This window comes from Mirounga angustirostris, unplaced genomic scaffold, assembly GCF_029215605.1.
Source record: "Mirounga angustirostris isolate CCGP_5_RB_7025 unplaced genomic scaffold, mMirAng1.0.hap1 SCAF_11, whole genome shotgun sequence".
In the NCBI taxonomy this organism is placed as follows: domain Eukaryota; kingdom Metazoa; phylum Chordata; class Mammalia; order Carnivora; family Phocidae; genus Mirounga; species Mirounga angustirostris.
In genome coordinates, this window is record NW_026991719.1 from 62336549 (window position 1) to 62348974 (window position 12426).

Here is a 12426-nt window from a genome sequence, read left to right on the forward strand (position 1 = left end):
TTTCCCTTGCCTCAGCAGACCTATCTAGAGAGATGTTGCTATGGCCAAAGTGAGAAAAATTACTGCCTGTGTTCTCTGCTAGTTTTATGGTTTCCTGTCTCACATTTAATTCTTTAATCCATTTTGAATTTATTTTATTATGGTGTAAGAAAGTGGTCCACCTTCATTTTTTTTGTACATAACTGTTCAGTTTTTCTAACACCATTTGTTGAGGAGACTTTTTCCTATGGCATATTTTCCTCTTTTTTCAAAGATTAATTGACCATATAATCCTGGTTTTTTTCTGGACTCTCTATTCTGTTCCATTGATCTATGTGTCTGTTTTTGTACCAGTACCATCCTGTTTTGATTACCACAAGCTTTATAGTATATCTTGAAATCTGGGATTGTGATACCTCCAGTTTTGTTCTTTTTCAACATTGCTTTGGCTATTCAAAGTGTTTTGTGGTTCCATACAAATGTTAAGATTATTTGTTCCAGTTCTGTGAAAAATGCTGTTGGTATGTTGATAGAGATTGCATTAAATCTCTATATTGCTTTGGGTTGTACAGACATATTAACATTTGTTCTTCCAATCCATGAGCATGGAATATCTTCCCATTTGTCTGGTTATCTTCGATGGCTTTCATCAGTGTTTTATAGTTTTCAGAGTACTGGTCTTTCACCTCTATGGTTAAGCTTATTCCTACATATTTCATTATTTTTGGTGTAATTATAAATGCTGTTGTTTTCTTAATTTCTCTTTCTGCTACTTCATAATTAGTATTTAGAAATGCAATGGATTTCTGTATATTGATTTTGTATCCTGCGACTTTACTGAATTCCTTCATCAGTTCTAGTAGTTTTCTGGTGAAGTCTTTGGGCCTTTCTATATATAGTATGATGTCATCTTCAAATAGGGAAAGTTTTACTTCTTCCTCACCAATTTGGATGCCTTTTATTTCTTTTTTTAAAAAAATATTATTTATTTATTTATTTGATAGAGAGAGAGAGCATGAGTCGGGGGCAGAGGCAGAGGGAGAGGGAGAAGCAGACTCCCTGCTGAGCAGAGAGCCTGATGCGGGGCTCGATCTCAGGACCCTGAGATCATGACCTGAGCTGAAGGCAGGTGCTTCACCGACTGAGCCACCCAGGCGCTCCAAATGCCTTTTATTTTTTTGTTGTTGTTGTCTGATTGCTGTGGCTAGGACATCCAGTACTATGTTGAATAAAACTGGTGAGAGTAGACATCCTTTTTCTGTTCCCAACCTTAGGGGAAAAGATCTGTTTTTCACCATTGAGGATATTTGCTGTGGGTCCTCTAGTCTCCTGTTTATTCTCTCTAGGATATTTTTAATTTCACCTATTGAGTTCTTCATCTCCATTTGCTTCTTTTTTATGTTTTCTGTCTCTTTGTTGACAGTCACACTGAAGTCTCCACTGTTTTCTTAAGTCCAGTGAGTATCCTTATGACCATTACTTTAAGTTATCTATCAGGCATATTACTTATTTTCATTTCATTTAGCTCTCTTGCTGTGATTTTGTCCTGTTCTTTCATTTGGAACATATTCCTCTGTTTCCTTATTCTGTCTAACTTTCTTCGTCTGATTCTATGTGTTAGAAAAGTCAGCTACATCTCCTGCTCTTGAAACTGGTGTCCTTATGAAGAAGAGGTCCTTTAGTACCTGCAGGGCAGTGTCCCCAGTTCACTAGATCCTGGCACTTCACTGGTGTCTCCTATGTGTGTTGTGTGCACTGGACTATTTTGGCTGAGCCACGTTTGCCTTCCGTGCAGTCGGTTAAGCGCCTGCCTTCAGCTCAGGTCATGATCTCAGGGTCTTGAGATCGAGTCCCACACTGGGCTCTCTGCTCAGCAGGGAGTCTGCTTCTCCCTCTCCCTCTGCCTCTGCCTTCCGTCCCTGTCTCTCTTTGCCTGTTGGCGGCAAGATTTGGTCCCTGTGGCATTAGTGGGCCAGTCTGAGGGCCGCCTTGAGCATGAGTTGTGTCAGATCAGGTGTTTGCCAGAGATGCGGTAGCATCAAACTACAGGGTGCTCTCCCCGTGTTGTCCCCTGAGAAACTTTCTTCGGTGGGTAGAGCCTGCCATCAGACCCGATATCTACCTCCAGCACACTGCTAGGTCCCCAGTTGGACTTGTGTCTATGATTATCTTCCCCTCTGCTTGGGGCCGGAGCCACTTTGGAGTGGTTCTGACCCCTGTTGGGACTGCTTGCACACTGCCAGGCTTGTGGCACCACTTTGGATGGGCTCCGGCCGAGGGCAAATTGGAGGGGCAGGTCTACGGGAGAAAGCGTGGGCAGGGCATGGGGTTCCAGCAGGGTCTACGCTGACCTGCTATGGGAGGGGACCTGTAGTCACCAGGGAAAACTGCTGAGTCTGGCCGGGTCAGAGGGGGTGGATCTGTAGAATTGCATGGCAGCAGGGCACACTGTTGGCAATCTCCGTGGAGAGAGTTGGCACTGTGCTCGTTACCACAGGTGTTGGGGTATCTAGGCTGGGGGCAGGGGAGGGAAATGCTGCCTGCCAGTTCTTTTGTTCTTGGAGCAGACTCCCAAAGATCCCTGCCCCTACTGCACACGCTGTGAGATTAGTATACAAATCTCCCTCCTGTATACCCCAGGCATTTTTCAAACTGCTGCTACTATGCTGTAGAAGCTGTTTGTTGTGCTGTCTACGTTGCAGGGGGGACACTCAGTTTCTTATTGCCCTCTGGCTCTCCCAGAGCTGAACCAGCTGATTTGTGAAGTTCCAGGTGTGAAGCCCCACTGATTGTAAGAACTTGCAAAGCCGGGCCCCTCTGGTTCTCAAAGCCAAACTCTGTGGGGACTTGCCTTCCCTCTGCAGGCCCCTGTGCCTGGGGCACTTAGTGTCAGGGTCTGTTCCTCTCCCCTCTCCAGGCCCACCTCACTCTTCCCTCCCACAGACTGTCCCAGGAGTCCACCTGGCTCCAGCACATATCTCCCCCTCCACACCTTCCTCAATCAACATGGCTTCTTCTCTATACCTAACTGTGGAGAATCTGTTCTGCCAGTCCTTAGACCATTCTCTGGGCCATTCATACTGATGTGTGTGCATCCAGTTGCGTCTATGGGATGAGGTGAGCCCAGGATCCCCCCACTTTGCCATCTTCCCTGGAGCCAAACCTGTATCTCTCTTTTTTTTTTAAAGATTTTATTTATTTATTTGAGACAGAGAGAATGAGAGAGAGAGAGCACATGAGGGGGGAGGGTCAGAGGGAGAAGCAGGCTCCCCGCCGAGCAGGGAGCCCGATGCGGGACTCGATCCAGGGACTCCAGGATCATGACCTGAGCCGAAGGCAGTCGCTTAACCAACTGAGCCACCCAGGCGCCCAAAACATGTATCTTTTTATACTTGTATAAATATGTCCAGAATATGGCTAGAAGTGGAATTGCACAATCAAATGATGTGTGCACTTTGATAGATCCTGCCAAATGCCCTCCAAAAAGATGGTAACAGTTTACTCACCCACCGAGAATATCTAAGAGAGCTCATTTCTCCATATCCTTTTTTTTTTTTAAGATTTTATTTATTTATTTGAGAGAGAGAAAGATATTGAGAGAAAGAATGAGTGGGAAGGAGAGGGAGAAGCAGGCTCCCAGCTGAGCAGGGAGCCCAATGCAGGGCTTAATCCCAGGACCCTGGGATCACGACCTGAGCCGAAGGCAGATGCTTCACCAACTGAGCCACCCAGGTGCCCCTTTCTGTATCCTTACTATTACTGGATATTATCAACTTTTGAAATTTGGGACCTCTGGTGGGTGGAAAATGATGCTCATTATTGCTGTGTTATAGTGAAGGTACTAGTAATATTTCTTGAAATGAATTGAGTTTATCTTTCCTCATGTAGGTTGGCATTACAAAGGTGTTTGCTGAAGTTCTCCCTTCTCATAAGGTTGCTAAGGTGAAGCAACTTCAGGAGGAGGGGAAACGGGTTGCAATGGTAGGCGATGGAATCAATGACTCTCCAGCTCTGGCGATGGCTAATGTAGGGATTGCCATTGGCACGGGGACAGACGTAGCCATTGAAGCAGCTGATGTGGTTTTGATAAGGGTAAGTCCTGTGGCCTGAATGTTGAGGTCCGTGATATTGCTCCACCTGGTCAGGGTTAGTGTTGTAAAGTATATCAAGTAGAACAACCCTTTCCTTCTAATTCCTGTGCTCCCAGCCTTTGAGACTAGGAGAATTCAAGATGGGAGTATGAGAAGTCCTACTAATTACTTCCCTACTTTCTCAGTCAAGCAAAGCAGATGAGAATGACAAGCTTCTAAAGTAAAGAATAAGATTGGGGAACGTACTTATAATAAAATTTTCTTCAACAAACACTTGCTGAGATTATTTTAAGTGAGGTAATCTACATAGCAGCATATAACCCCAAAAGTGTTTTCTAGACCCCTGAGGAAAATTCCTGAAAAACATCTTCCAAGGCTGACTGAAATTTTCAGCAATATTTGAACTTTATAGTTAATTCATATTACCCACCCTAAGGTACACATCATCTTCAGAATCACATTATCAATTACAAAAGTACTCGTTAAGTTAGAGTCTCTCCCTAATATCACAAATATTTCTGTTCTCAGAATGATCTTCTGGATGTAGTGGCAAGTATTGACTTATCAAGGAAGACCGTCAAGAGGATTCGGATAAATTTTGTTTTTGCTCTAATTTATAATCTAGTTGGAATTCCCATAGCTGCTGGTATGTGACTATTAGTATTACTTTTTCCTCTGAAGTCATTAGAGGCCTATCATTTTGGAAATTTTTAGTCTTATTATTAGCTTTGAGTTCAGTTTTTATAGGTAGCCTGCTGGTGTGGTAAAAGGTAATATTAAAATCAATAATTATAATTTTGAGCAATGTTCATTATGGCATAAAATATATAAGCATTCTGATAGGTTTATTTTATTTTCCCCTCCAACTTTATATTTTGAAAAATTTCAAAGCTATATATAACCTGGAAAAAAGATACAATGAAAACCTGTATAGTCTTCATTTAAATTCACCAATTAATAATACTTTTCCACATTGTTTCATCTCTTTCTCCATATGCCCTCACATTTACATTTATATTTATGTTTATATTTATTTACTTATTTATCTTTTGCTGAAGAGAACAAATTTACTTTTAAAGATTTACTTTTTTAGAGAGAGAGAAAGAGCGAGCATGTGCAGGGGGAGGGGCAGAGGGAGAGAAAATCTACAGCAGACTTTCCCGCTGAGCATGGAGCCCAATGCGGGGCTCAATCTCAATGAGATCATGACCTGAGCCGGAATCAAGAGTCAGATGCTTAGCAGACTGAGCCACCCAGGTGCCCCAAGAACAAATTTACTTTTAATCTCACTACCCAAACACAAGTACTGTTAGCATTTTAGTGTATTTACTTCTAGTCTTTTTTATTTTGCATCAGTTTTTTTGTCTTGTTATATGGTTATAATTATAGCATACAGAGAATTTTTTGCTCTTCACTTAACATTCTAATAGCCAACAGGATTTTGTTTTTTTTTTTAAGTTTGGGTAACAGGAGAGAAAGAGAGAGAGAAGGGGGGGGGTGGGGGGGAGGGAGAAAGGGGGATGAAAAAAAGGGGAGGAGAGGGACGGAGATTGACGGATTGAATAAAGGAATATGACCCAGAAAAAGCAATTTAGAATTTTTAAATAAACATTTGATAATGTCCTGTACTTAGGGACTTGGTAGGAGTTAGTAATAAATTGTATTTTTTTTTTTTTTTAGAGAAAGAAAGTGCAGGGGGAGGGGCAGAGGGAGAGGGAGAGAATCTTAAGCAGGCTCCATGCCCAGCACAGAGCCCAGTGCAGGACTTGATCCCACGACCCTGAGATCATGACCTGAGTCAAAACCAAGAGTTGGATGCTTAACCGACTGAGCCACCCAGGTGCCCCAGGAGTTAGTAATAGCAGAAGAAAATAGTTACCACTTTCTTCTTCTCTCTGGTTTGAGAGCCAAAGAGGACAGGAAATGATGTAAGAACAATTACAAACCTATTTATAAACAAGGACACAAAATGCTGAGGGAACAAAAAAATAAAAGAACAATCAAAATCCAGAAAGATTAATTCATAGCAGCAAATGATTTTTTAAAAATTATATAAGTAGGGGCAGGGTGGAAAAAATTATGCAAGTAATATATGATCACTGTAGAAAAGAGAAAAATACAGATAAGCACATAAAAAGTTAGAAGTAGAGTAAGTCTACCTTATCCCTGTCATATAAGCCAAATGTCCAAATGTCTGTCAAATTCATACACTATTCATACACTATTGGTGGGATTATGATGTGGTCCAAGGCACTCTGGAGAACAACTGAGGAATATCCACCTAAAGTTGAAGATGTGCCCATGTTATAATGCAGTTTCACCTCTAGGTATGTTCCCTGGAGAAATTCTCAAACACGTGCACAGGGAGACACGTACAAGAATGTTCACAGCAACACTCTATCCTCCTGTTGGTGGAGATTTATGTCACTGCCAATTTTTCACATATAACGTGCTGAATAAATATCAGACAAGGAAATGAGGTGTATGTATGTATCAGAAACACATTAATAATCTGTTTCATACTGTCTGCTCTAACTAATCCAAACTTGTTTCCTAGGAGTTTTTATGCCCATTGGTTTGGTTTTGCAGCCCTGGATGGGATCTGCTGCAATGGCTGCTTCATCTGTCTCAGTAGTACTTTCTTCTCTCTTCCTTAAACTGTGAGTATGATGGCTTGCTCACATTTGTATCTTATATTCCTTTTATCATCCACAGTCAGTCTTGGTAGGTCTTATTCTTGTGTGATGGGCCCAAACTGTTCTTAATAAGAAATGTTAGCTATGTCATAATCATCTTATGTAGTCTCTACCTAGCAAGCACAGCACTGTAAAATGTAGTACTTTGGCTCTGAGAAGTAGAATTTCTGATCATGTGACTCCATACAATTTCTTTTTGAGTGACTTTCCTAGCAGGAACCACCTTAGTAGATTTCATGCCCGGCAAATATATTTCCAGTTTTGACTGTAACAAGTGTCTAGTTCACATTTGCTTATTTCAAACTAGTGTATTTTTGCATGTGTTCAGTTACAGAAAACCAACTTATGAGAATTATGAACTGCATGCCCGAAGCCAGATGGGACAGAAAAGGCCTTCAGAGATCAGCGTTCATGTTGGAATAGATGACACCTCGAGAAATTCTCCTAAGCTGGGTTTGCTGGACCGGATTGTTAATTACAGCAGAGCCTCCATAAATTCACTCCTGTCTGATAAACGGTCCCTAAACAGCATTGGTACCAGTGAACCTGACAAGCATTCCCTTCTGGTGGGAGACTGCAGGGAAGATGATGACACCACATTGTAACAGGCCACACAGAATGCTACTAGATGTTGTTATGCACTGATACAGCATTAATGATGTCTCCTTAACTTTTCAAAATATCGTGGAAGGACTTTATATTGGTCTCATGCCCTTATGGTAGGGAGTCCCTTTGAATTGCATTTGTCTAAAGGCAAAAATACCTTTCTTCAGAGCATTAGCTCTCAACCTAGCTTTATTTAAAATGAATTTCCAATACTTTTTGTTTTCTCTAGTAACAGATAAGGTAGGCCAGTGAGGTTTACAACAAGCCCTACAATTGAAGATTGCTGATTTGCTGCTAAAGTGGTAGATAATTTTTTATTTGACCAAAAAGAAAAGGCTCAAGAGAAAGGATACTTGAAAGTTTGAAGATCTGAGAGCATGATCTTGAGGACATTCTTGAGCCCTCAGCCCTGCCAGGTTGGGGAACAAGGGCTTTAAAACACTGTATAAAGCATCTGGTTTTAGAAGGAAAACAGTAGAAACTGTTTAAAAATAGACGTGCCTTATTTATTACAGGCTTCCCCCCCCCCCGCCCCATTCTCTCTGCATCTTTGTCTTTGCAGTTGCTTTCTTAGATGCCCTAGTATGGTTCTTTGTCGTTGTTATTGTTCTTTCGAGTGAGCTCAGTGTAGGTGATTTTTGATGGATAAAAATAACTGACAACTTTTCCAATATCTTCTTCCTTTCTTTATCTTGTAGCCCCAAAGACCTTAAGGGTCCAGAGGGTTCTTTGTTTCCTATCTCTCCATTGTTGTAAAAAAAAAAAAAAAGATATCGGATTCTTCTTTCATTGACTCCCTAGCTCTGTACAAACTTTCAATTTACTCCTGCTTAGTTCCACTATAAATTGTTCTTAGTCTCTCAGCCTCAGTCCAGAAACTTAAGATTTTGAGCCTCTTCCACAGTTGACTTTTTCAGATTAACACTACCATCTTTAACATATACGGGTCATATGAAATTACCTGGATTCACTAAATTTGTCCTTTATGGGAGAGAATACAAGACTTTAGCTGGTATCTATAATTTAATAGATTTTCAGTATATTTTAGTATTTTAGATGACTTCTCAAGATGACTTTAAAATAATGCTATTACACAAAGCTGCATTTACCCAAAAATACAATAAATTGTCATACAGAAATGAGAATTTCCCTAGGTTGTGATACCTTTTAGCCAAATCTATACTTTTCTCTAGTTTAAAACATTTGCCCTTGCGAAGTTAGTGTGGTTCGCAAATTCAGGGGCTGTTCTCAGTGCCATATACATTTAGAAATCCCCCTCTGAGTGCCTAGGAGTGAATATACTGGTGAGAGATCTGGTACTTGTATCATTATTTAAATTCCTCCTGAATTGCAAGATGGATTTCATATGTAGAATATGGAAGTGAAAATAAATAAATAAATTCCTAATATTTGGTTCCCATCACCATATGTAAATCTGTTAGCACAATGCCTAGCACATAGGATTTGCACTCAGTAAATGTTAGTTCTTTTCTCCCCTTGAGGTCTGTAATGAATATTAATAATCAATTTTTTAGGGCAGAGTCTACAATCAGGTAGGAGTGGGGGATGGGTTTCTTCCTCTCCTACTTCCTTTCTCTCTTATCCTTTCATACACACACAGAAAAGTTTACCACATTATTCCATGTTGTCTTTTCAGATTTGGAAAAAAAATCTCATTTTTATCTCAGCTATCTTAAAGAGAGAATTGAAACTATTGATGAAGGTGCTATTAATCTAGAAAGGCAAACCCGTCTTAATGAAATATGAATGTGATTGTATGTCTAGGCTCTTTAAATGCCTGTGCCACCTTCTGTGCTTCCGCTTTGAATTTTAATATTTGTTTTTTCTTTTAATTCTAGTGGTTCATCATACCACAACTTGTTTCTTCTAGAAGAAACAGCCAATAGGAAAAAATGTATAATAGACTTTTGACAAAAGAAACACCTCTCTTTCTCCCTTACTCTTTCTCTGTCTTTGAAACACTTGAACATAGCCAGTTACTACTTTTATTTCTATGTGTGTTTTTGAGTTGTCCTTTTGGGTCCCATTTGACAAGGGACCCATGTGTCCTAGGACAGTGAGAAGAGCAGCCTATAGTCTGGGAAAAATCAAGGATTTAATTTCAACCCTTGCTATCAGAACAGAAAACATGTTTAGAAAGAATCCTGGTTTAAATATCTGAAACCATCTTTGAATTCTCTACCACAAGTCTCTTTTGTAATCCTGAACTCCCATTAGCTTCATCGAACAGCTGTATTCACAGGAGAGAGAGAGATGATACCAGGATCAAAAACATTGCTTTCAGTTAGTAACTAGCTCTAAGTAACTAGTGGCTAGTGAGAACAAATGTTATAAATGTATATGTGTGTATGTATATGTCTATTCATACATATGTACACACACATATTTACCATATAGAAGGAAAATGGATTTATATTTGAATTTGACATTTGAATATCTGAAGTTCTTTATTTGTTGTTCCCTTATCACTCTTCTGTATTCACTCAGTAACCATGCCCTCGGTCTGAAGATAACAAGGATGTTTTGATATCCAGTGCTGGCTCTGACTCAACAATGGGGCACCTTTTATCTTGAATATCCAAAGATGCCTTTTGAATTTCAAAGGTTAAAACACAACTAGAATACTTAGTGTCCTAGTCTAAAGAAGTATGGTGGTCAGTTGTGAAAATAGAGGTGTTCTTTTTCCTAGTTTAGTATCAGCATTTTAGAGTGTTAAATTTGATGCCTTGTGAACAAAACATTTTATATTGTGCTTTAACTTTTTAAAAGTTTATTTTTTTCTTTTTTCAGATGTCTTCTTTCTTCAGAATGCTTAAAATAGCACTGTAGACAAGATGTTTCCAAAAATTTAAGTGTGCATATCTTTTATGTACACAGCTTAAAATCAAGAATGTATGTTCTTTGAGAATTTTTTTCCCATTTCTTGTGAATCTTGCTTTAAAATTATTTTTCTTAATATTTATTTTACTCTATTTTGTTATTTTCTTTGGCTGAGGCATCTGGTTATTGGTTATTTTAATAAGAATAAAAACATTCCTGGAATCACTCCCTTTGGATTTTTTGCTTGTTTATTTTGTACTTTTCTACATTTAAAAATATTATTTTACCAAATATAAAAAATATGGATTCATGCCGAATTATTAGCTATTTTTACACTAAGTTTCTGTAGTCCCTCTGAAAGTTTATCTGGTGTGAATAACCAGGTAAAGCACAAAAGCATGAAATCTTGTTCTTCAGTTAAAAGAGCTTCTATCGTGGCATTGATAATAGATACCTTTTGTAGCCAAAACCAGGCGTCTCAACCTTATGTTTTTAGTTAAATGTTTAACTAAACATTGTTAAACATTGATTGTTTGGTACCCAAAACAGCAGTGGACAATGTTGTGCAATAATCATCTACTACAGTTAAGATATTCAGTAGTTTGTTTTTCCATAAGCATGTAATTGATCATATTTCTGCCAAGGATGTGCCTTCAAATTTAGAATTATAGTATTGTAGAGAAATGTGTTTTGTCAGTGTCTCTTTTGTTAAACCATCCAACTCTTCTTCCAGCAGTTCCAAATACCCTGGTTTAGTTTAGTTTTTTTTTTTTTTTTTTTTTTTTTGACTGTTCATCAACGATGGGGCAGGCTTGGAGGCAGCATTACACATTCACTATGAGTAGGAGGGAAGAAAACTCTGGTTTCCTTCAGTTCCACCCCACCTGCTGTATCATTTAGTGAGGGTGAAAAACAAAGAAAGGAATTTAGTTGTCCTCAAGAGGAATTTTGTAGTCTCTAATACATTCTTGAGATTATCTACCCCAAATGAGCTTAATGGAGGGGCGCCTGGGTGGCTCAGTCATTAAGCGTCTGCCTTTGGCTCAGGTCATGGTCCTGGGGTCCTGGGATCGAGCCCCACATCGGGCTTCCTGCTCAGCGGGGAGCCTGCTTCTCCCTCTCCCACTCCCCCTGCTTGTGTTCCCTCTCTCTCTGTCAAATACATAAATAAAATCTTTTTAAAAAATGAGCTTAATGGAGACAAGAGGTTTTCTTACATTTGGTGGCCCCTGTACAGTGTTTGAGGATCCCACCCAAAACATATTCCCATACCAAGCACTTCTGTGGGTTACAGAGAGGGTTTTATTTTATTTTTTAAAGATTTTATTTGTTTATTTGTCAGAGAGAGAGAGAGAGAGAGAGAGACAGCACAAGCAGGGGGAGCAGCAGGGAGAGGGAGAAGCAGGCTCCCGCTGAGCAGGGAGCCCGATGCGGGGCTCGATCCCAGGTCCCCGGGATCATGACCTGAGCCGAAGGCAGACGCTTAACCGACTGAGCCACCCAGGCGTCCTGGTTATGGAAAGGGTTTTAAACTTATTATAAGGAAAACCTCATTTTCATTTCTCTCCCCCAATCTTGAGACGATTCAGGTTGATGAGATAGGATTGGAAATGGAAACCTAAGAGTAAAATCCCTGAACCATCCACTTAGCTGCTCAGCCTCCCTCTTCTGTCAGTGTCTTGACTAACCTCCAAGAAGGATGTTCAAGATAGCAACATCCCAGGTGAGGTTTCAAAACCTTCTAGACCCAAAACAAAACAAAACACCAGAAAACCTTCCTATTGGGGAATGCTTGCTATGTTAAGGCATCGAAGTCCCTGCTAAAATTCAAATAGAGACAAGAGAGGTAGAGCTGTATCTTTCACAAATTTGACCAGAGCCAACCAACTCTACTTGCATAATAGCTTCCTCTTCATAGATGTGACCGTTAGTTATGAAGAAGAATTAGAAGGTAGAGATGAAAGGCAAGATTCCAGGACAAGGTTTAAGTGAAGATGCTGTTATAAATAGGATCTCATGCAATGTAAGAAATCTGAGAACTTCCATACAGTCTTCTCTCTGGAAAAGTTTGAAATAGGCTGTGTAGTCTTTCGAATACTGTACCTATGGCCCTGGAGTGGCCCCCAGCTTTTCATTGTCAGCATCCAGCTCCTTCCTCCCAGGCCTGTCGATAAACTGAAGTGTTGCCATTACTTTAACATTACTTGTTTCAC

The 12426-nt window shown here is 40.0% G+C and overlaps 1 protein-coding gene across 3 annotated transcripts in view; it reads left to right on the forward strand.

Annotated features, from left to right (window-relative positions):
- Positions 1–10897, forward strand: part of ATP7A (ATPase copper transporting alpha) — a 43935-nt gene extending 33038 nt beyond the window's left edge. For all 3 annotated transcript variants that reach the window (XM_064574286.1, XM_064574285.1, XM_064574287.1), the window contains 4 exons: positions 3868–4071; positions 4599–4716; positions 6628–6730; positions 7095–10897. In XM_064574286.1, coding sequence (XP_064430356.1) covers positions 3868–4071; positions 4599–4716; positions 6628–6730; positions 7095–7371 — 702 coding nt within the window. In that variant the 3' untranslated portion in view covers positions 7372–10897. The remainder of the gene's footprint in view (positions 1–3867; positions 4072–4598; positions 4717–6627; positions 6731–7094) is intronic.
- Positions 10898–12426: the final 1529 nt, after the last annotated feature.